At 43.3% G+C, this 24,887-nt stretch overlaps 1 protein-coding gene across 4 annotated transcripts; it reads right to left on the minus strand.

Moving 5' to 3' along the window:
* Window positions 1–5,720: 5,720 nt before the first annotated feature.
* Elmod2 (ELMO domain containing 2) lies at window positions 5,721–24,331 on the minus strand. Of its 4 annotated transcripts, none has more exons than XM_050161570.1 (9): window positions 24,198–24,331; window positions 22,880–23,027; window positions 20,877–20,905; window positions 14,476–14,573; window positions 14,129–14,258; window positions 10,924–11,057; window positions 8,967–9,035; window positions 8,078–8,211; window positions 5,721–7,772 (listed from the first exon to the last, which is right to left on the minus strand). In XM_050161570.1, exons 2-9 carry the CDS (start codon window positions 23,019–23,021, stop codon window positions 7,627–7,629), a joined length of 882 nt encoding a protein of 293 aa, XP_050017527.1. In that variant the 5' UTR covers window positions 23,022–23,027; window positions 24,198–24,331; the 3' UTR covers window positions 5,721–7,626. The 4 variants fall into 4 exon arrangements, with proteins under 4 accessions (XP_050017527.1, XP_050017528.1, XP_050017529.1 ...); XM_050161571.1 differs by lacking the exon at window positions 24,198–24,331 and adding an exon at window positions 23,714–23,861; XM_050161572.1 differs by lacking the exon at window positions 24,198–24,331 and adding an exon at window positions 23,718–23,849.
* Between the last annotated feature and the right edge of the window lie 556 nt (window positions 24,332–24,887).

The following is a 24,887-nucleotide window of genomic DNA, read 5'->3' on the forward strand; positions in this document are numbered from 1 at the left end:
TTATAAAAAGGCTACAGCAGTTTGAGGCCAAGATGTTCCTCTGAATACAGACTGCAGGGTAACAGGGACAACTGGAGCAGGAAAGCGACCAATCACTGAGCACCCTGACTCTGAACCCAGAGTCAGAGAAAGAAACACACCCTGGATTTGAGACCTGAGCCAGGGAGAGAAACATCTTTATCCCTGAACCCAGGACTAAAGACTTGTGCCCTGGCTCTGAAACTAGTGTCAGAGAAACACACTTTGTCCCTAGAATCAGAGCCAGTGAAAGAATTATGCCTTGGCCCTAAGATTAGAGTCAAAAAGCTAAAAAGGACCAGTGAAAGAAACACAGTTTGGCCGTGAAGGCAGAGCCACCTCTGCCCCCCCCCACCCCCACCAGCTAAACTGACCAATCCCTGAGCAGGAAAAAATTAACCTATCCCCTTTCTCCCTGGGAAAACTCCACCCCTAAGAAGTCCTATATAAACCTTTCCACCCCTTCAGTTGAGAGCGGCCTTTAAGTGGCAGAGGCAGCAGCCCTCCTGGACTCCTCCATCCCAAATGAATCTCTTTCTCAAAAGAGTCTTGGGTGACGACCTTCATTCGCCAGTGCAGAGCTGAAGAACCTGGCTAGGATGTCCCTTAGGGGACTGAGCTGAAAAACCTTGCTGAGATGCTCCCAGCGCAGAACGGAAGAACCTTGCTAGGATGCTCCTTAAAGGGGCCGAGCAAAGCCAGCACCAGAGGAGATTGCTACATTTCTGCAGGGGCTTCCCCTAGCAGGGAGTTTGCAGAAGAAACATCTTGGGCTGGAGAAGAAGCAGACAGCTCTGCTAGGATGCTCCGTAAGGGAGCAGAGCAGAACTCAGCTGTAGTGGCTCTCCAGGAGAGGAGCAAGATCCCTATATCCTGCAGAGAGACCATCCCCCACCGCACCCCAGCTTCAGGTAGCCTGGCTTCCTGATAAGTCAGGACACCTTCCCTCCAGGGCTGAGCTGTCCCATTGCAGCTCCAGCCTCCAGAGCTGTCCTGTTGTGGCTCTAAGCATATCCTGGCTTCCCGATAACTCAGGCTATCCCAATACCACTCCTGGACCACATTCACCTACACAGACCATGAAAGGAGAAATGCTTTATAGATGGCATTCTATCTATAAAATTCATATGAAGAGAAAATATTTTCCAATCCATGAATACAGTATATATCCCCATAATATAAAATTCTGTTTTTAACGTAGCGTGGCATGGTCTCATCAGGGTAATACAGCATTTGGTCTGTTTATTCTTAGGTGCTTCTCTTAGAATTTCCATTGCTGTAATAAAACACTGAACCAAAGACACTTGAGGGGGAAAGGGTTTATGTCATCTTACACTTACTGGGAACATTACAGCCCTGAGGAAAGTCAAGGCAGAAACCTGGAGGCTGGAAGTGGAAGAGGGCACTGAGGAACACTGTTTACTGGCGTGACCATCCTGGTTTTCTCGTTTTCTTATGCCCACCTGCCCAGGGGTGACATCACAACGAGCTGGGCCCTCCCACATCAGTCATCAAGAAAAGGCCTACCGGCTCATCTACCGGCCAATCCTATGGCAGCGTTTTCTCGATTAAGATTGTTTTATTCCCAGATGCCCTCCCTTGTCCAGTTGATCTGAAGCTGGCCTGCATAGCAATGGGTATGTTTAGATACTAGAGACATTTGTGCAGATTTTCCAGCTGCTTTTGAATGGCATAGTAAAATGTAATTTTTGGAATCTTGACTTCATTTACTTGAGTCATTTCTGCATTTTTTTTTTGCTCTTTTCTGTTTGTATGCTTGATATTCTGACAGATTTAACTGTTAGACACATGGGCGCCATGTACTTCTTTTGATACACGTTTCACTTGCTTTTTGAGGCAGAATCATATTCTGGAGTCCCGGGAGTCCTCAGACTCTCACAGGCCCTACTGCCTTAGCTCTCTAAGTACTCTGGAGTACACTGGTGAGCCACAGGCCTACTTTTCATATTGACTTTATTAGCAACTTTGCCAACTCTTTATAGCAATTTAAAAATTTTTTCCCTTTGGGGTTAGAGAGCTGGCTCAGGTTAGAGCACTGGCTGCTCTTCCAGAGGTCCTGAGTTCAATTCCCAGCTACCACATGGTGGCTCACAACCATCTATAATGAGACCTGGCACCCTCTTCTGGTATAAAGGTGTGCATGCAGATAGAGCTCTCATATAAAACGAATAAATGAACCTTTAAAGAATTTTTTCTTTGCACATTTGCATGACTTTTGAACAGTGGCTTGTGACTTTCTATCATTTGTCCTCAGGCACCGTCTTTAGAGGCACACAGCAAATCTCCACGGGTCTCCCTTTGATCACAGAGAGCATTTCCCTGCTGCATCCACACTAGGCTTGACCGTGTGATATGCTGTGCCCAGGGGCACGCACTGTGAGCAGCAGGAACATGTTTGGACAATTGGACTTGTTATTGGTTTCCTGAAGTCATTGTTAAGGATATGCCTCAGGTTAGTTCCAGAAGAATTGAAACCAAAACTGTTCCCAAAATGGTGGTACTGACTTTAAGAGGATCCTAGAACCATCAGAGCTGACTAGCTAGCCGACCGGCATGGGTAAAGGCTTTAGGTGTGCCAACAGGTAGTTTCGCCTCGTAGCTGACTGCTAGACAACACTTGTGACACCAGCTGACCCGCACAAATTGTGATAGAGGCAGTGCCTTTAATTTGATCCATTTTACAATTTATATTTGTGTTTTATAAAATGAAGATAATCACTATTAACATTTGGGATTAATAATTTTATAACTTCATTACATTTTGTGTTGTGTTGTGTGTGCACTATGGATACACTAACCCCACGGCAGCACGTGGAGGTCGGTGTGTATGCACATGGGTACACTAACCTCACGGCAGCTTGTGGAGGTCAGGGACAACTTGTCAGGAGGTCTCTCCCACCCTGTGCATCTGGGAATCAACATTATCATCAAGCTTAGTGGGAGGAGCCTTTACTCTCTGACCCAGCTCACCAGCCTTAGAGGGAGGAGCCTTTACCCCCTGACCCAGCTCACCAGCCTTAGTGGGAGGAGTCTTTACCCTCTGATCCAGCTCACCAGCCTTAGAGGGAGGAGCCTTTACCCTCTGACCCAGCTCACCGCCCTTACGTTTTTGAAGATACTTATTGTATGTGTATGGGTATTTTCTGCATGTATGTCTGTGCATTATGTGCATACAGTGACACAAGAGGTGCTGAGTTCTTGGAATTGGGATGCTTGTGAGCCACCGTGTAGGTAATGGGAGTCAAACCAGTATCCTCTGAAAGAAAGTAGTGCCCTTAACACTGAGCCATCTCCCCAGCCTCCCTGATTTTTGTTTGTTGTTTGTTTGAACACAAAGGGGTACTGAACTCCTGTCAGGTGCTTTACCGCCTCTAAGACCATCACACAGCTCTCTCAAATACTAACATGGCAAATTACACTGGTTTAATCCTGAGTATAAACTGAACGTATCCATTAACATATCAAAACATCATCTACATGTAAGTCTATGTCATTTTAAAATATTTAGTATATTTTAAAGTTGTTTGCTAGCATTTAGTTTAGAATATCTAACATGATATTTCATATAATTTATCTTTTGCAAACTGTTCTTTGGGGCATCAACATTAGCGCAGCCTCATGATTTGCAGACTCTACACTATTTGCAGCAGTTTTTTAATTAATATTATTTTGAAAGTATTATTAAATTCACCAATCAAGCAAATTTTTAATAGAAAGTTTAATTACTTTGTTGATAGTTAAGCTTAAAGGTTCTAGGACTATCATTTCCATTTTGTATTTTTGGTTACAGTTTTAAAGCAATTTTTGTATTTCACCTAAGTTTTAAAGTTGACAAAATTATTCTTCATATATTTTCATTTGACTATTTGTAGAATCTGTAGTATGTTTCATATTTCATTCTTGGCATTATTTTCTTTCCTTTTAGTCTTAATTAGTCTTATCAGTTTATCAGCATTTGGGCTTAAAAAGCAGAAACATTTTAACAACTGTTGGTCCTGAAGCACAAGCGCAGACAACAGCAACCTAAGACTCCATTTGGTTTGGGCAACACACACACACACACACACACACACACACACACACACACACACACACACTGCACCTGGCAATCCTAGCAACCCAGGATCCTCACCTGTTCACTTCTGGGTGAAACGGGTCGGATGGGGTGAGTCCGGGTGAAACGGGGGGCTCCCTGTAAAAGAGTATCGCTGCCGTTCACAGCCACTTCCTGTCATCCAGCACCGCCTTACACAACCACAAAGTGAGGTACAAGTCACAAATCTGTGAGCTACACTTACCTGTAATTGCTTCCTAACGCAAATGACTTGGGGGGGGGGGGCACCAAGGCAGCCCGAGCACCCACAGAAAGGCGCACAACAGCTCCAGCTGTGTTTTTATTTTCTCACTTAACACCACAGACAAAAGGACAGCACACCTCACACCATTGCTTTTACTTGAAACTCAAATGTCTGATGCAAAATAGACAGAGATTTAAGTTGCCCAACAGTATTTCCCTGCAGGGAACACTGCCGCTTAGTTTGTCACCACTTTAATAAGAACGTAGAGCTACCTTACCGAAGTTAATGTGGGTCTTGGTCCTACCTACACTATATTTAAAAGCTTATCCCAACAAAACTGGAGGCAGAAGAAAAACCAACAATACAAGGCATGACACTTCTCAGAGTACTAACAGCTCGCTCATCTCCATTTGACAGCTGCTGTGTGCAGAGACTACGGACCGTGATCATGACAGAGTCCCCCAGCCGCAGGATCTTCAGCCGCAGGATCTTCATGGATTAGCCACAGCACCTGTCCTGAGGACTCAGCGGTGGCCCTCAGTCATGACCCCAGGAGTCAGCACTATCACTCTCCCGGGCAAACTGCCCTCTTCCATGCCATGATACCCTCGGCTACAGAAATGAGCAGGCGCTTTTCACACCCAATAAAGGTTTTTTTTTTTCCTTTGAGCAAAGCTTTTAATCAAAATTCCTTTCGTTGACTATTTTCAAGGGACAGAATAAGAATGGCGATCAACACTGAAGGAAGAAGAATGAGTGTTTACATTTTCATAGGAAAATGCATACAAATCAAAGTAGCTCCTAATATAGAAAAGAAAAAAACAGGGTAGGGATTTTTAAGAAAAAGATTCTGATTTCTGAACTGTAAATGTCACCAGCTTCAATTCAGATTTATGCCAGTTGGACTGCTACATTTATTTACAAAGAGGCTGGTCTAGACACCTGGTGTCTCCCATTTTTAGAAAGATTGTCTTTCACAGCATTTGACCTGGAGCTGTTACTGTTTACGCTGCTCTTGTCACTGGTAAACTTTCTTCAACCTCGCGCACAGAGATTCATCTCCACCCTGACTTCTACTGAAGCTCGTATAACCTCCTGCTGCTCAAATGCTCTGCCTATCGTCACACCGTCATCTTACTACTTCTAGACAGGTAGACATCTGCACATGCATTTCAAAACTACACACAATCGTGGCATCTCTGAAAGTAAAGGCTATGGGCTGTGCTGCTCCTTTGCTGCGTATGCCTAGCCTGTCAGCCAGAGGGCTCACGTTCCATTCTAGTGGACAACTGGTGACAGTCAAACTCTGGAACTTAAGATCAGTTCACTTTATAATTATCTGAAATGGTTAATAATAATTTTAATAAAAACAAACAATGTCTGTAACGTACAAACAAAGGAGAATTTAATGACTGTGACATTAACCAAACTATGACAAGATGTTCTTAACATGAGTAGAGGTTTCCTGCTGGGAAGGCTTAATTACTTAAACATTTCCTCTTTCACACTTCAAGTAGTCTTTTTATTAAATATGCTGATAAAGAGTTAAATCAGTTCAAGATCAAAGCTGCTGAAAAATTAAAATACAATAAGTATTTTAGTGCAGAAGTTAAAGACTTACACAGCTACTCTCCATGGAAAAGCTATCACACAGCACAATGAACAAAGACAGCAGACATGTGCTCCTTGTTAGGGTTTGCCATATAGTTCATCATACAACCTGGATGACAGAAGATACCCAAAAGTGAAACGAGTATATGACCAGGGTTGAGAAAGTCCCCTATTAAGAAATCAATTATTAAGTTCCTATAATACTGAAAAGCTAAATCCTTTCTAGTATTATAAAACAAACCTACTTTTAAAAAAGTTCCATCTTCCTTGAGGAAAAACACTTTTAACCCATGCACTGCAATGCATGGGCTGTGCAACACTGCAGCCGCAGCGTCATATAGGGCGTCTGTACCACTCTTCGACCAGCGTGAAGATGGGGGTTTGTCAAAAGACACACACCAACTGATGGAAAGTACCAGATCTTCCTCTATCACATAAGCTAGTCTTTAAATACCTGATACTAAAACATGTGCAAAATAGCACCATATTCTAACTTATGATATTGTGACTTCCCCACGGGACTTAAGCACTGCTTCAGAATCCAATAATCTTTTCCTATCTTTAGACTCTTTTAATTTTTCTCTGAAAACAAATCTCTAAAACATGCCAAGAGGAAACCATCCCTTCAGAATCTCATCACGTCTGATCCTCAACAGTACTTGTCACCCTCCTGAGCTTTGGGGGAGTAAAGCTATATAAAAGCACAGTCATAGTCCAGGCTATGGCACCCCCACAGCCTGTTGACCAGGTCCCTACATCATTACCCAGAAACACCAGAGTCAAAGCAAGGCCAAGCAAAAATGAACAGCAAGTCAAACACGCCAATGATGGAGACCAGAGATTTTGCGAAAGCTCTCAGCTTTCTTCCTGTGTAGTTTTCAAAGATAGTTTTATCTTAAAAGAAACCATGTATCCAAAGTCAGGATTTTCTTAGTAGATGCAGTTCCTCTCTAACACAGAGGCAGAGTGCCTCCCGGGGAGCTCTGAGGAAGGTTCTCTATGCAGCTGATAAAAGCAAACACTGAGCAAGGGTAAATGCCTGGAAACCTTGAAATAAGACCCCCAAAACATGCTACGTGTCAATAAAAACAGAGTCACCCAGGCTGCCATTCTCTCATTTTTTGTCATGTTCGGTCTCCAGAGAAATTCAGAAGGAAGCCGTGATTCCTCGCCCTCTCTGATGGACACCCTGACAAGTGCTGGGGACACAAAGGAAGCCTTAGAGCACACACGGTGCCCATCGGCTAGAAATAAAAGAGACAAAGCACACTCAAAAGCCATTTCCAGACTAAAAATCATCTTGAAGAGTTTTAAAATTTTGGAAAGGACACCAGCTTGAGAGCTACAACACATAAAAATGAGATTCGTGCACATTTTAGTCAACTGGCTAAATATAAATATACCTGATTTAAACTTTTACACTAACAGGCTAAGTCCCAAGTTCAAACTGTAGTTCACGTGACTCCAGAAGGGCTCTTTGGAAGGGTGCGAACCTGTGGAGAACAGTGTATAAACAACTGTAAACATACACTGATTGTCCACTAGCTTTTTAAATAGAGTTCTGAAGGATTTTGTAGGAAATTATATATAAGAGTGTAGTTGATCAGATAATTTCTATAACATATAAATTCTGCTGTGTGTGCAAAATGTGGTAGAAAGAGAAGATGCTATGTTTGTCTCATGTTTTCAAAGTGAGTACAGTGTTGTAATCCATTAGGAGTCCTTTAATCTTCTCGTGAAACTTCTCTCGGTACAAGTTGAAGTACATAATGCTTTCTGGTTCTTCTTCAAGCCAAAACTTGTCAAATTCATAGACAAGGTAACCTGCAATTAAAAACCACACAAACATGTTGACCACGGGAATAAAATCCACTTAGGCCATCTCATCTTCAGAAAGCACGCATCCACCTTGCCAGTGAGATGGCTCAATGGTGCCGCAAGCCAGGCAACCTGAATTCAAATACAGCAAGCAAAGTGCAAATGAACTAGGAGACCCATCTCCCATCACTTTCCTGGCCCTCGAAGATCTTAAACAGTAAGAGGGAAAGCATAAACTCTGGACCTCACAGGCAATGGCTTGAGTGCGGCTGCTGTCCTGGCAGGCCAGCACAGACTCCCCCAATACTCACAGTAGAACTGCTGGAAGTGCTCCATGGTTGGCGCCCCAGGGACAAAGTTGTAGAGATACAGCTTCAGGGCTTCGCTCTTTAGTAAGCTATAGGCCATCTCTGTGAGATTGATTCCAACTATTGCATACGAATACCTACGTCAGAAACAAAACCAGTCACACAGCTAGCCGGCAGCCCGCAACAAGCTTCCAGTGTGGAAACAGTTGTCACTCAAACAGTGCTGCTGCTCGCCTGACACGGGCGCACTTTGCAAAAATCTCTCTATACTTAGGGAGGCAGAAAGATCCAAAGTGTTTGCTTCTTGAGGGCTGTTAATTTTCTGGAGAGAAGCTAAGAAGTAAAAATAAAATTTCCTACCATACAACATCTAAAGACAATAAAGAGAGGGAAATCTACATTTACCAGGCTTTATTATTCTAACTATTGAGTATAAAGCTAAGAATAAGGCAAGGCCTCAATTTGCATTTCCTTTACCATTTTCTACTACTTTAAAATAAATTTGGGGGGGGGGGTTGAGACAGGGTTTCTCTGTAGCTTTGGAGCCTGGGACTAGGTCTTGTAGACCAGGTTGGCCTTGAACTCACAGAGATCTGCCTGTCTCTGCCTCCCAAGTGCTGGGATTAAAGGCGTGTGCCACCACTGCCCCTGAAATAATTTTTGAAAAAAAATTTGAGCCCCCATCTTTGTTTTATAAACTATATCATAAGATACAATTTATTGGAATACATAGAACATTTTTGGTCATTTTTCTTTAAAATAGTTTATATCATTTCTACAGTTATCACTCATTAAAATAACATCATTTTAAGACATATTTTGAAATACTTTCAGATTTATATAGTCATTTTCATTGCTAGAGTCTAGCTTCTTTAATGCTTGTCCAGCTTACCCTAATTTGGGGTGATTTGAACGGGAAAGAATCTGGTGTGCTTCGCTGGTGTAATTTTCACTGAAATACCTGAACAAGGAAGACGATGAAATGAAAACGTTACGTAAACTCACGAGTAGCGTGAAAACCTCAGCACAAGCAAATGCTACCATCTAAACAACAGCCTTGCTCCCACAGCCACCCCCTTTCAAGCCCCCTCAATGGCTCACAGAAGTCTCAGAGTCCAAATTTAATCCTAAGGAATCAGGCCTCTCAATAAGGAACACAGGTAGATGGCAAGACTATCTTAACAGAGAACTCAGCTACAAAGGGATTTCCTATTTACTAACAAAAGAAAAAGTCCTCGTTTTGCAACTTGCTAATTTCCGGCCTGTACAACACTCAGAGGGCACCTGCGGGGCCGCCCGTCATGTCTCCTCTCTGCCACAGCTGGAGTGTGCATTTCTACCCCACTGCTCACAAGCAGACATCACAGTCGTGTGTGAGTCCTGGCCATCCTCACATCAGCTCAGTGAAGAGCCCTGTACTCCATCTAGAGGTCTGAGACTCTCAACACAGTCAAGAGTCAGACTGCTAAATGACTAAAGCCCCAGGCTCAGAGGGAGGTGGGGAAGTTGCTCATCTTCCTTAAAGATTACTGTCTGATTTATCCTAAGGAAGAAGAATTATATAGAACTTTTAAGATTTTAGACATTACCAAAACATACATGCTTTTATAATTTAAAATAGCATACATCTTGAAATCTCATTATGACATATCTTTCCCCCAGTAGCTTTATCCATATTGGCCTAAATATTCTTTTCTCAGTATTAACTTAGTTTAGTTCAATTTCAGATTTTTTTCACAGTAAAATTATCCAAAGAGCCAGGCAGTGGTGATGCATGCCTTAAATCCCAGCACTCTGGAGAGGCAGGCAGAACTCAGTGAGTTCGAGGCAAGCCTATTCTACAGAGCAAGTTCCAGGATAGCCAGGCCTATACAGAGAAACCATCTCTCAAAAGTAAAAAAACAGAGAAATTATTGGCTTCTCATTCTCTAAATGATTTATAGTGTATAAATCATAATTCACAGGCAAACTGAAAGACTGCAGTCTAAACACGTGCATATCTATAGAAGAACTCTATCTCAACCTTCCTTATGTTGCAACCCTTTAACACAGCTCCTCATACTGTGGTGACCCCAACCCTTTAACACAGCTCCTCATACTGTGGTGACCCCAACCCTTTAACACAGCTCCTCATACTGTGGTGACCCCAACCCTTTAACACAGCTCCTCATGCTGTGGTGACTCCAACCCTTTAACACAGCTCCTCATACTGTGGTGAACCCAACCCTTTAACACAGCTCCTCATGCTGTGGTGACTCCAACCATAAAATTAGTTTGTTGCTGCTTTATAGCTGTAACTTTGCTACTGTTATGAATCATGTAACTTTCCTTACAGGGCCGTGACCCACACGTTGAGAACCACTGGTAAAAGAACTCCATCTTCCAGTGTACTAGAATAGTGCTGGCTATCGGCTGTGACGTATTTTAGGATTCCATGCGCATGGCCTAAGTACTAAGGGAAAAGGCAAGTTGTTACAGCCATGATAAACAGACCTGGGTCCAGGTCAACTGCCAGACATAGTGAGGGGTATGTCACCTAACCTGATTCTGTTTTCCCAAATGCAGTCAGAGCCACACGGTGGAAACAGGAGGGCAGAAATGGAAAGGAGGAGGAAGGCACTGCAAACGCTGGTGAGTCATCACGGACGCAGGTGCGCACAGGGGATGCGCGGATGCGCATGCGCACACACTGTTTCCAGTTGCTGTCAGCACCCTAGCAAACATGTGGACTATAGTCATGAAAACTCAGAGTCAATATGAAACAACAGTCCGCTCTCACTAGATTTAAAAGAGACGGGAAATAACAAGGAATTGCATTCACCCAAGGAAAGGAAACTTATTTCACTTACACAAGATTGATCAGTCCGAGTATGCCCATGCCTCTGAAGTCTGTTTTGGGATCATCACCTTGGAAACCAATGTCCACCCACTGCTTGGAGATCCGGGCCTTCAACTTTTTCGTAGGCATCAGAAGACTCCAAAGCTGTGCAAACATGCTTTTGTGTTACAAATGATAATGATGTTCCTGGTTTACTAGGACGTTTTCCTCTTCTTAGCTTAAGTAACGCATAATTGAATACTTTGAGCTCAACAACTTTTAGGAAAATTCTAAGACCACCAAGGGTTGAATTAAAAACATGGTGTATCTATTCCAACCAGAAAGACTGTTATAAAGAATCATTTCTTTAAATCAGAATCACAGACATCTGGAGCAATGACCTGCCTATGTTTACTAGTCATTTGATATATATACAACTTCTTTGGTGTATATATTGACTTCCCATTCTCTATATGATTTATAGTCTATAAGTCATAATCACAATATATGGCAACACATTGATTAGTAAACAAATATATATGTTAGCTATACACACATATATATACATATATATATATATATTTACTAGAATTAAATTGCTTAAGAGCAGTCTTGGATAAATGGACCCATAATTTGGCTTGAACAGGTTTTGATGTAACACTGGGTAGTTAATCTTTAATCCAATAAAATAAAATAGGCCTGAGGTAGAGAACCATGAAGAAATAAGATTAATAAAACTCAAGAGATAAGTGTATGTGTACATGAGACTATTTAATAAAGTTTATTTTTTAAATGGCCTACTTATAAACAAGTAGAATCTTTAACACTAAGTTGTTATCAAGAGTCGTTGACTAACAATCTTTCCCTTTATTAGATATGAACAAACCAGTCAATGAAAAATAATTTAAGAAAATTTAGTCAGTTTCAAAATCCAATGTAAGTCATCAGACAAAAACAGAATTGTAGACACTGATTAAAAAACTGAAAAGCTTGGCAAAACAAAATGCTTGCACCCCCACCTCCATATCATTGCCATGAGGCACTGCTGAGTGATGGAAGAGTGTCCCGTCACCTAAGAGACTGCCAAGACTGGCCTTCCAGAATTCTGGCCCTGAAGCTAAATCCAATGATTAGATTGGACTTTATCTTGTCTACTCTCTCACTAGCAACCCAGACAGCTCATTGCCATCAACAAGGAATGTGAACATAGCATAAGGCTTTCAATGTGTGGGCTGCAGTGTAAAACCACTACTGCCCAGTTCTTATTTGATGTCTGATTATGGAGAGGGCATCTTGCTATGTAGCCCAGGAGAGTCTTGAACCCCCTTCCTCTTGCCTCAATCTCTAGAATTCTGGGATTATAGGTACATGCCATCATATTGAGCTTTTAATACTCAAAATTTAATATTCATAAATACAATTATGGGCTGTAGCCTGGAGATTCTGATTTCATGAGGTTAAGGTGGAAGTTTGTATCCCAAACGTAGACACTGACAAAAGCTGGTGAACATGTTTTTGGATTATACTTAAAACTACTTCAATTCCAGTTTTCTTCCCAGGACTGCTGTGCTAAACTCAGAGTCAGCAACTGTCACTTCCTCCAGAGCTGAACTGCGTAAGGGACAGTCAAGGGGAAAGGTGCCTGGAGCAGGCGCTAGGCCGTGTGTCTTATCCCTTCAGGAAGGCAGGTGTTACACAGAAAGCATCTCAAATTAAGGTGAATGAAGATAAGAGTACTCATCTAGGATGCTTTAAATTACTTCAAATATAAGCTCAACCCACACAGTAACCATTTATTCACCTCAAAATAATATCAAGTTTTATTTTAAATTTGCAATTAGGTAAAGTGTTTATTTATATTTTTTCCGAAAAAAAATGTTTTTCTGTTTGTTTAGATTTATTTTCATTTTATGTTTATGAATGTGTTTATGTGCACCATGTGTGTGCCTCATGCCTTCTGGGACCAGAGAGGGTGTCAGAGTCCCTGGAGCTGCAGTTACAGATGGTGCTGGGAATTGAACCCAGGTCCTCTGCAATAGCAGTAAGCACTCTTGGGTGCTGAGCCCTGGCCCCGGCCCCAGCCCCAGTTTTGCTGTGTTTAAGCATCTGATCTTACTTAGGTCTCTGCAATATTACTTTCATAGGACTTTTGGGTTCTGTGCAGTCCTAACTCCAAGTGCAATATATGCTAATGGGTTATGTGTGAGATCAAAGTGGAACAGGAGACTGGGAGAGAAGGGTTTAAGCAGGGATGGGGAGCAGAGAGGAGAGGCAGGTAGGGAGGGTCAATAAAAACTAAGCACACCACATGAAATGCCAGGAAATCTCCAATGAGAGGAGGGAGGAGGGAGTGAAGCAGAGAGGATGAGGGAGAGGAGAGAGGGAGAGGGAGAGAGGAAGACCAAAAGTATGAAGGAAAGCAAGCATACTCAAAAGCACCCCTTCAGCCCTCCTGAAGGCAGTGTGAACTGGAGCACAGATGAGCAGGAAGCAGCTCTCCCCAAGCTCTAGGACTTTAGCACCAGCAGCAGGCCAGCCCATCCTCCAAGGCCTTATAATCCCTTCCCCACAGGAAGAGCCAGACTGGATGGGCTACAGCACTCTCTCTACCACAGCGGTGTCGCTGCCTGCACACCCTACACACCAGGAGCAGGTGACAGGAAGCCGTCCTTTCTTACAGTTGCAGTCTACTGCGCCCCAATGCTGTGCAAAGTGGGCATCTATTTTCATAGCTTCTGTGCTACTGAGGGAAAGCCCAACCTCCACAAAAAATTAGATAGACGGAAGCTCTGGGGCCCAGGCACCCCTGCCTGGAGGCAGAATAAACCCCCTTTTATGAATGGATAACTTATCTTAGAAGCTCTATTTACCTGAATATATTCTAAGAAATGCTTATCAAGTAAGAGTTACTGATCAGGGGGCTGGAGACATGGCTCAGTGGTTAAGAGCACTGGCTGTTCTTCCAAAGGACCTGGGCTCAATTCCCAGCATTCACTTGGCAGCTCACAACTGTATGTACCTCCTGTTCCAGGAGATCCAACAAACACATAAACACACAAACACACATGCAAAACACCAATGTACACGAAATTAAAAAAAATATTTTTAAAAAGTTGTTGATGTACAATCTTTCCCTATCAATGAAATCTATCACACATTCTCCAAGAGGCAAACAAATAGGTGGACTGAATGAGCTTCTAGAACCCACACAGTTGAAGCACTAAGCCTGCGCTTACCTTGAGGAGCAGTTTCTCATGCTGCGCATTGCCAGAATCGTAGGGTTTTTTCCTCACATTTTCCACAGCCTGATAGAGCTGCTTATAGCCAGATATCTGCAGTAAGCATGTCCTCATGCATATCTGAAAACTGAAAGGATAACATTGTTAGTTTAAATCAAACCTCTGATCACAACAAAGCGAGGCCTGTTTTTCCTTCACACATCTCTGAGCACTCCACCACACAGCAACGAAACTCTGAAGTGCTCACAGAACAACCCACAAGTTACCTGTTCCCCAGGTAACCTGAGCAGGGCTCGGCACAGCACGCTACAGAGCCCCATGCCATCACAGAGGGAGCAACGCACCTGGTGTCTTTCTCCCGGCAGATGTTCTTCTCCTTCATTATGTCTGCTACACATCTGTCCAGCTCACTCTCGGCAACTCGTGTGGCACTCTGGAGGACCTAGGTATCGAGACACAGCTGAATGAGAGAAATCCCCGAGAGTTGACGTAGAAGTCTGTTTTGAGACATTTAATCAGCTTTACCAAGAACATATTAAAATGCAAAAAGAAACCACACTTTCTTCAGATCTCCGAGAGCTGGAATCATGCAAACATTTACGGTTTTCTAAAAGCCTCCTAGTCACACTTATAAAAGAAACCCTAATTAAATTCAGTGGGTAAAAAAAAAAAAGTAAGTCATGAAAATGGAAAGAATATGGTTATGAACTATTACATATTTATAAAAATTGTCAAAAAGAGGCACAGTTTTAAAATCAATGCTAAAGAGGAGCAGCAACAGGCTCTAGGAGCTGTCTTCCTGTCCGCAGCCCGGGCTCCCCACCCAGCACCAGTTCTCTAGCACCCCTTGCTGGCAGCTTCTTTTCCCACGAAGTACTGTGTCAACATATTAAAAGGTAGCCATTCGGTGGGGTCTGCATCTGGTCTGCCTGAAAACTTCCTTGTCTAGAAAGCCCTGGTAGGTCCTTTAATCTGGTCTCTTAGAGGACCATTTGAGCTACCTCGGCCCCTCCCTCTATTTCTGCATAAGTCTGCAGATAAGCTTGTCAGTTTCTTCAAAACATACTCAATGAGATTCTAATTAAAATTTTGCAAACTCGCCGGATGGTGGGGGCAGATGTCTTTAATCCCAGCACTTGGGAGGCAGAGGCAGGGGGAATCTCTGTGAGTTCAAGGCCAGCCTGGTCTACATAGTGAGTTCTTAGGACAGGCTCCAAAGCTACACACAGAAACCCTGTCTTGAAAAACAAAATAAAACAGAAAAATAACTTCACAAACTCATAGGTCAATTTGGAACTTATATTTTAACAATAATGAGTCTTTTAATTGATGAATACCAGGCTTCATTTTATTCTTTTTTTTCTCAACAATTTCTCCACAAGTTTTAGGGCTGAAGATAGTGTTCTCCCGGTGTGTGCTCTTCTGGCTGCTGTGGTAGGTAGCACTGCTCTCTCATGGTCCAGAAGCTCACTGCTAACACAGACAGCAGTGAGCTACCTGCTGCCAGACTGTTCAGTTTGCTTGTTAGTACACAGCAGCAGCCTCTGAGGACTCCAGGCTTGTCCACATTCTCAGACTACATTTCTGCTAATAGTTCTTTCTAGCCAACTACTTCTTGGGTTTGTTTCTGGTTGGCTGTGGTTCCCAGGATCTCCAGTGCAATGAAGCTGAGCAGAAGCAGAGAAACACAATGCATCTGTCATGCTTCCACTACACATGACAAGACATTTACTATCGGAAAGTTTTCCGTGCCAGCTGCAGACTGTTTGCTGGCCTTCAGCAGATTGAAGGAGCTTTTGCTCCTCTAGGTGGGAGTTTTTAATCATGATCAGATGTTTTAGTATCCACAAAATGATCATATTTTTTCTGACTCTGTTAGTGTGGTAACAAATTATACTCACTGATTTTAAACTTCAATCATAATTTATTATCCTTGCTGGTGTTCTGTAAGGATTCTTATATAACATCCATAAAGGGTACCGAGTTGTACTATATATTTATATGTCTTTATTTGGTTCTAGTCTGTCCTCCAAAAAATAAAAAAAGCTTTTTTCACCTCTATATCCTAGGACTTTCTGTTAACAGTGGCACTGTTTCGTCTGTCCATGAATGTTTGGTGACAATGAATTAGGCCAGGCTGGAGAGAAGGCTCAATGGTTAAGGGCATTAGCTGCTCTTGTAGAAGACCTGGGTTTCGTTTCCAGCATCTACACAGTGGCTCACAACCATCTGTAACTCCAGCTCCAGGAGATCTGATACCTTACTGACCATCGTGGGCCCCAAGTATGCACATGGTGCACAAGCATGCATGCCGGCAAACACCCTAAGATAAAAACACAAAGTTCAAATATCTTTTAAGAGAGACTTAATTAGGCCAATGATGGAGAGTTTTAAACATTTTAAATTGGAGATTTCTCTTTTTGAATATATGGTCAGCTAGGTCTTTCGTTTGTTTTCATATTAGTTGAGAAACTATCTTTTCTACAAACTGTTTCCATTGCATCTAAGCTACAGGATTTACCGGCATGAAGTCGCTCACAGAACTTCGGAATCTAGGCTAGGGTGATATCTTGTCTACACACTCGGTATCTTTCTTCTCTCATACTTGGTCAGTTATAGAGGTTATTGATATTATTATTCTTTTTTAAAAATCAGTTTCTGAGCTTGTTGGTAGTCTACTTTTGTGTGTTTCATAATTTCATTGCTTTTCTGCCTTATTTGTAAGTTCCTCAGCTTACTCTGGACTTAGTATCTTCTCAGGTCTCTAAAGATACAGATACAGATAATTAGTTTAGGTCTTTAAAATTTGCTTTGGTAAGCTAAACAAATGTTGATTATGCTCTGATTTTCTTTCTCTGTTTCCAACAAAATTCTTTAACCAATGGAATCAATACAATGCTTATAGTCCAGATATTGAAATTTTTCATATTTTAGCAGCCATGGGAGATAATTTATAAGCAGTCCCTAGTCTGTAACTGAGTAACTGAGACTTAACTTTTAGCATTCAAAGAAGTTTCAACTGTCAAACAATTTACAATAAAAGACAGCCATACTTTGAAATCACTTTTGGGGATAAGCCTTAATAGAATAAATTGCTGTTATTCATAACAAGCATTGGGAATGCAAAACATTTAAATACATAAGAGAGTTTCATGGATGCTTGTCCCTGGCTTAACTATATCACCATCAATATTATCAACATGTATTTTCTTGTGCTGCCTTCATATTAATGCCTCTAGTCGTAAAACCATCACATGGTACTAATAAGGATCAAGCCAACTGCACAAAGGCCAACAAGTAGGAAGCAATAAAATCAGAGTTTTTGTCCAGATTTCTTCTCGTGCAATAAAACGCAGAGCCAGTCGATGGAAATAACACAAGACCAGAATGAGATTTTTCTCTTGAAGTAAATACAATGTGTGAAATACGCACAAATTGCATGCGTACGTTGGCAAGCCCATCTCCATGTACCAACAAACGTGCTTTGGATTTCAGCTTCAAGACAACAAAGCATCTACTGTTTAACTGAGTCTGTGCAGGATTAGCTATTCTCTTTATAGTGTCCTACAAAACATCAGGATTTTACTTTACAGGTTTTTGTTTTATTTCGTTTTTTGAGACAGGGTTTCTTTGTGTAGTCCTGGCTGTCCCGGAACTCACTCTGTAGACCAGGCTGGCCTCGAATTTATAGAGTCACCTGCCTCTGCTTCCCGAGTACTGGGATTAAAAGTGTACACTACTATCACCGAGTAGTATTTTACTTTTCTAATGGTGATTGCATAAGAATGCAACCTTAACATTTATATTTCAAGTGACATTTTTAAAGAAACTAGTAAGTGAGGTGAAATTAGAATATTATTTTGCTTATTTAATACACTCCTGTAGAGTCTTGACCATCTTGGGGGCCAAGTGACCCTTAAACAGGGGTCACATATCAGATATATACATTACAATTCATAACAATAGCAAAATTACAGTTATAAAGTAGCCCTGAAATGTCTCTATGGCTGGGGACACCACAGCATGGGGAGCTGTGTTAAAGGGTGGCAGCATCGGGGAGGTGAGAAACACGGCTCTGTCGAGTCTACACCTTCCTTCTCCCTGCCACTCCTGACTTCTCTCCTGGCGATAATCACTCAGCACCAATTTTACTTCTTTATCAGTCACTGAAGACATTGGCAGGATGCTGAAATGCAGTCATGAAATCCTCGTTGAGAGTTCACCAACATCTTACCTCCTATCCTACTTATATTTAGTTTAACACATAAAATCTCACTAATAACTTCTGAGACCATAAGATACTGCTGCAGCTGATCCTCATTACAGCGGTTCTGCTGCTGCATGGGTGCTGAGTTCAGATCCTGTACCTTCTCCACGAGAACACCCAAAGGGAGCAAATACTACACGCCCCATGTGGAGAAAGGAGACCCTGCGGCTGCAAACCGCTCATCTCCGTTTTGTCTATACTCAGAGCACTGTTACTCGCTGGGAACTGGTGCAGGCTCTAGGGACACAGATGCAAATTACAAACACCATGCTTCATTCAGGGCAGGAGAAAATGGAGAACTAGAGTAAAATACTGCACAACAAGGAAGGCAAAAGGACAGGGAGGGGAGGCTGCGGGTTACAATTCCAAGCAGAGAGTGGTCAGAGCACTCCTGAGTTCAGAACTGATGAAACTGGAGATGGGGTCCCTTAAGCTTTCACTGGGAGAACAGGCACTCCGGCTCTCACGGCACACAGCCCGATGGCAGGTGGTGAGACGGTCTGGAGCGGGAGCACAGTGGTGATGACACGGAACAGGACAAGAGCCAAGCCAGATGCAACCATGAGCAACGCAGGGGCAGGTGGAGCTCCAGGTGCCAAAGCATTCGAGAGGACACACGCCTCAGGAATTGGGGCGATGCTGGCTCTGAGGGTGTGGTATGAGGGACTGTTACACTGTCACAATGTGGTTTCCAGACCACAAGGAAGCCCCTGTCAAAGGATGGCTCATTCTCAAATATTCCCAGATTTACAACACAAAGAGACACAACTTGCTTAGCATCCATTGGTCCATGTGGCTTCTTACAGAAAGAATGGGAGCAGGCAAGACACAGGGCTGAACCTCCTAGCAAGGCCCTGACCTGACCTGCAGGACCCAGTGTCACCAGGAAACCAACACATCAGAAACAAAACCAGGATTTCTGGAGTGGGCCCAGTGCCTACATTCCAACAAGCTCCAGAGGGCTGGAGCTGCTGCATTTGGAGCTCTGAGAGATGATGTGTCCAAGAAGGCCCACTACAATGCACAGGCTGCTGTGGAGATCTGCCCCTCTCTCTCTCTCTCTCTCTCTCTCTCTCTCTCTCTCTCTCTCTGTGTGTGTGTGTGTGTGTGTGTGTGTGTGTGTGTGTGTGTAAGAACCAGAGCAGAAACTTTCAAATTTTCAGATGCCTTCTCATAGAAAAAAACAATCATTTTAGGTTGTGAACAAAAGACAACTCTACGCCCCTGCCACTGTCCCGTGTTTATCTATGTAAGTTGTTCTCACACAGTTCATCGTGAGGCTGTATCGAAACTAGTAAGCATCCACTTGAGCGGCAACTCTCCAGAAAGAAGCATTCAGCGTGCAGAATCTACCACCCTTCTGTTTCAGCATGAGTCAGCAACTCTTATCAACACTTGCAGACTGTGTCATGTCCATGTGCTTACTATGATTTATGATTCACAGTTTACAATAGGACCAAGTACAAACATATACAGATATCTAAAGCAGATGCACACACAGGAAACTGAACTAACAATGTGGAAACAATATTTAATCTTACCGTGAGCAATCATCTCTACGTATTTACTACTCCTTTTGTCACTATGAATGCTGGCCATAGTCCTTAACAGTGTCAAATAATGACCTACGTGCCTGTATGTTTGTCTTTGCTACTCCAGTAATTCTTACACACAGAACACTGTGATCTGATTAACACTAGCATCAAACGCTGTGGCTCGCACGTGGCAGACCGGCGTACTGGTCCTGATTTTGCATCACTGCAACTCAGTTAGGCAACCACTTGCCTGCCTTAGCTTCACAGAGTCAGACTGCACCTGCGGACTCCTTGCTTTGCACTTGACCACACAGGTAAACCCGGGAATGCAGATGGAGAGGACATGGTCTGTCAGGCTTCCAGTGAGTCACTGAGAGACCACTCCCTCTGCCAACACTGAATCCCACACCTGGGGCCTATAGTGGGACAAGAGGAACACACCTGAGACTGTGACACCAACATGACACAGGGTCTTTGCAGCTGGCCCACATGTGCATGAGCACACATGTGTAACCCTGCTTTATGCTCCTGCAGCTTTGGGTTTGTTTCTCATATGGCAAAAGCTGGCAGCTACATGGCATACGTCGGGACTCGCTTTGGGTCAAAAGGTAGACATGCAAGGTTTGCTCCAGCCAGAATCGCTTTGCTCTTCTCTTGCACAAGCTACCCTGAGGACACAGTGATGGGAGGGCTTCCCTAAGATGCTGGTCTCCAAAAGCTACCAACTGCTACTGCAAAATAAAGAGGCAAAGCCTCAGAAGAGGACACAGTTGAAATACTCAAAACACAGAAAGTATTTGAAAACAGAATTACTACTTCTAAAATGAGAAAACTAAACTCACAGTTTCTCATAGCGAAGACAGTAAATATAAAGTGTTCTTTTTAAAGAAAAATATATGCTTATGTTAAGATTTGTAGAATTAGCATTTTAATATGCCCTTACCTTACTCTTGGAATATGTCAAGGAGTTTTCTGAAATTAAAAAAAAAAAGTTACCACTTAAATGTATTTTCTGCATTAGACCAAAACCAAATAGTAAAAATATAAAAGCAACGATAAGTCACTCTCACAGTTTAAGATACAATTTCCACATGAACAACAGGGCAATCATCTCAAGCTCTTATAGGATCAAGATGAAGGTAGAACGATCTCCCCTCAACACAGTACCAAGCTGGTGTCAACCTGTTTCCCCAGAATGTCTTGCTTCTATGCAGACCGCCATAGTGAGAGTGTTTGCCCACAGCTCAGCTCTCAGAAATTCATCTGAAGACTGTACTCAAAGCCACTTCTTTCTCTCCATTGCCAGTCTGAGTGAGTGGCCAGCGACGGAACAGCACAGGAACAAAGGAGCAGAGGCCAGACAGCCTCGCCACCTTTCCTGGACCACGCAAAGAGCAAACAGCCTCTCTCTGTAGTCCTGGCCTTCGTGCCAAGAATGACAAGAATATCTGTGTTGGTCTGTTAAAAAAAAAAAAAACCAACAACAAAAAAGTTTCTGGTACACTGAGAATGCTCTCCTTTTGGGAATTTTAAGAAAAATGCTTTCTGCCTCAGAGTAAAGCCTTGAATATGCTCTTCCCAAATATTGAAAAGTGCCAACCATTGCAGCCCAAAGAGACCTGTATCAAGAGGTGTGTGGGTCTTCTGAGCAGGCAAGAGGGAAAATCTAAGAGTGGCCATGAAATGCTCCTGCCATTCTTCCAGGGCCACCCTGGGTACAGGGCCCACTGCCCATGCCTCACTCCCTTGGCCCTAAGGGTCATGATTCCTCATTTGAGGCAATCTTGATCAACATAAAATAGGAACTGGTTAATTCTCGATTTTCCACTTAACACAGCAACCTTTGCTGTGGCTCTGCCTAGGTCTTTCTTACTACACCTAAACTGACTTCAAATCACATTTCTCAACCATCTGAGTTTGAAGTCAGAGCAATACTTTCAATTAAATGTTGGAAAACTCATTCGGCAGGAAAATAACACAAGCCAAAATAAGCCCATGTATGTATGTAGGTAGGTAGGTATGTGTGCATGTGTATATGTATGTATGTATATTGTATAAAATTTCCACAGCTACATCAAATTAGAAATTTAATTTATATTACCATAACTTAACAGATCCAAAAAATTATTACTTCAACATATTACAAATACAGGTATGACATCTTTACAATTTTTATATGACTCTGAGATCCAGTGTGTACCTTATGGGTACAGCACAACTCAGTTGACAGCATGCACACTCCAAGTGCTCAGCAGCCATGTGGCCATCTATCACTATGGGACTGGACCAGGTCCAGTGCTCAGCAGCCACGTGGCCATCTCTACAAGCCTGGCCCTGGCAGATTCTAGTAACCTTTTCTAGGATCAATGAGCAGTCTGCCCATTCGTGAATAAGAGTAGAATGTGAGAAGAATGAGGCCACGATGTAGGAAAAGATCCTGATTCTTCCAATCGTTTCACCATGTATTTGTGTAAAGTTTCAAATGGAAGAAAGAATAATTTTCAGTAAACTATTGCAAGCATAATCTGAAGAATAGCCGATGCTTTTTTGTTTGCTTGCTTGATTTTTCAAGACAGGGCTTTTTTGTGTAGCCCTGGCTGTCCTGGAACTCACTCTGTAGACCAGGCTGGCCTTGAACTCACAGAGATCCTCCTGATCTACCTCTTGTGAGCTAGGATTAAAGGTATGCACAACCACTGCCAGGCTAACCGATATATGTGTAAGAAACCCAAAATATTTCTTCTTTGGGTAGCTATAAACAGTTTTTCATATACAATCATTCAGTGTTTAGTAGTATAGTTAAAAGGACCCAAGGACCACGAAGCTTAAGAAACTCAGTTGCAATGATTTAATCAGAACACACAAGTACATTACCACTGGGTAGACAGAGAGCATTCAATTACGTTTTTATTAATCGTGAATTTTTCAGTTTTTGAGTAGCATTACCTATCCTGTATGTCCTCTGTGCGCCGCCATAGGTGTCAAAAATTCGCTGCAGTTCACACTTCCCAGTCATCTGTCGTAAGACCCATTTCATCCAAAACCGGAAAAAGTGCCCATAGAAGAACTCCCACAGAGAAATAAACATGTTGTCCTGGAGGATAGAAGAACACAAGCTTAACGGCCTTAAACTGGGGTTTTTAAAACCGAAAAACAAATTAAGCTGACCCAACTCCCCAAATTCCAAATAATAACAAAATCTTTTATTCCATGGTGTCTTATTTTGTGACTGTTCAATCAGTCAGGCAAGGAAACAATAAACAGCATAAATCAAATACTAATTAACTAAATGGTCAAGTTATCTCTAGGCCAAATGTTCACTTTTTAAAAAAATTGTAAAAAAAAAAAATAGGGAAAAAGCTGGCCAAATTATTTAATGGCTTAAAAGAACAATAACTACCTTACATTTTTACCAAATAATAGTATTTCGTATTTTGGATTCCTACTTCCATTTTTCATCCCTTCAAACTTGGAACTAAACAGTTTGAGAATAAAAAGACGAACCGAGCAACAATTTCAAATCAACCACACATCACATGTGGCTTCCCCAAGAATGAGCTCTTCTTGCCCGGGCGCAGAGCGTGTCCCAGCTGTCTCGGTCAGCTGACGCCAGCACAAGTGGCTTACAAACTGAAGCATACAGGCTGAAAACCGAGCAGATGGCATCCTGACGAACTCATGATTTTTCCAGTCAATAGACGAAGGGCAGAAATGCCACACACACACACACACACAAAGTTTTTTTTGTTTTGTTTTTGTTTTAAATCCCGCAAAACCTACACACTTGATACAACTGGGTCTTAGAAGAAAACTCTTCGAGTGCTAAACGAAGGCGAGGAGGGATGCCGGGGACCGAAAGGAAACCGCTCCTCGCCTGCCTTCCGGGCCTGGGATTCGCAGACACACCCTCTCGGCGCCGGGGCCCGAGGAGCTGTCAAATTCGCAATCCCCGCAGGCCAGGGCACTGGGTGCCGGTGCCAGACGCGCGGATCTGGGTCTTTAAAATGAGGCATCCCGTCCGCGCTCGTCGGGACGGAGGCGGCAGAAGGGCCAGGCACCGGCAGGCCGTCCGGGCGGCCGCGGGCCCCGGGATGTCGTGCGCGAGCCCCGTGGGGACCGCGCCGTCCCGCCCCTCTCGCGCGCGGGAACGCTGCACAAAGCCCCGACGGCCCCGGCCCCCTGCGGGTGAGCGCGGGACCCCCGCGAGGCTTGCGCGGCCGCACGCCAGCAACGCAGGGTGAGAGAAGATTAAAACAGCAGCCACCTCACAGGAGCGGGAGAACTAGGAAAAGCTGGCGCTGCCTCGGTTTCCGCCAGCTGCAAACACCGGCAACGGAAACGACGCTCTACGCCGAGCGCTCCCCGCAAACACCGCGACCCGGAAGTCGGCACCGGAGGCCGGGGCGGGGGGCGGGGAAAGGCGGTGCAGAGCTCCGAGCCCCGCCTCCTTACCCTCCTCCAATTGGCCCGCGCTCCCGCCTATCGCTGGCGCGAAAGGCGGGCCTGCCGGCTGGTGCGCCGGACGCCAGACGGTTCCCCTGGCAACGGGGGGCGGGCTGCCACGCCCAGTGTCAACGTGGTCGCCGTGGACTTGGCCTGGAAACTTTGCACCCGGGTTTCAAAGACTATTCTGCCTCGGGTGTGACTACAGCACTTTCACCTACATTTCCTAATCTGCGAAGTGATTATTTCCCCTCTTTATGAGAAACAAAGGAAACTTGGCTCCACGGGACTTTATGGATGTTGTAAAGGAATTTGGGTGGCCTGTGTGTGCAACGAGAAGTTGGGAAGTTTGGACTTTTTCCTTCTGAAGAAGAACATTGAACGATTAACTTGTCAAAGTTATTTTGTTCATTTCTCATTCATTTATTATTATTCATTTCTTAATTATTGTTTCTACTGGAGGAATAATTTGTGCACATTTTTAAAACCTCAAAAGGTACGGTTGAAGCCG

The sequence above is a fragment of the Alexandromys fortis genome, unplaced genomic scaffold (assembly GCF_014885135.2).
Source record: "Alexandromys fortis isolate MF-2015 unplaced genomic scaffold, M_Fortis_MF-2015_v1.1 scaffold_127, whole genome shotgun sequence".
Classification (NCBI taxonomy): domain Eukaryota; kingdom Metazoa; phylum Chordata; class Mammalia; order Rodentia; family Cricetidae; genus Alexandromys; species Alexandromys fortis.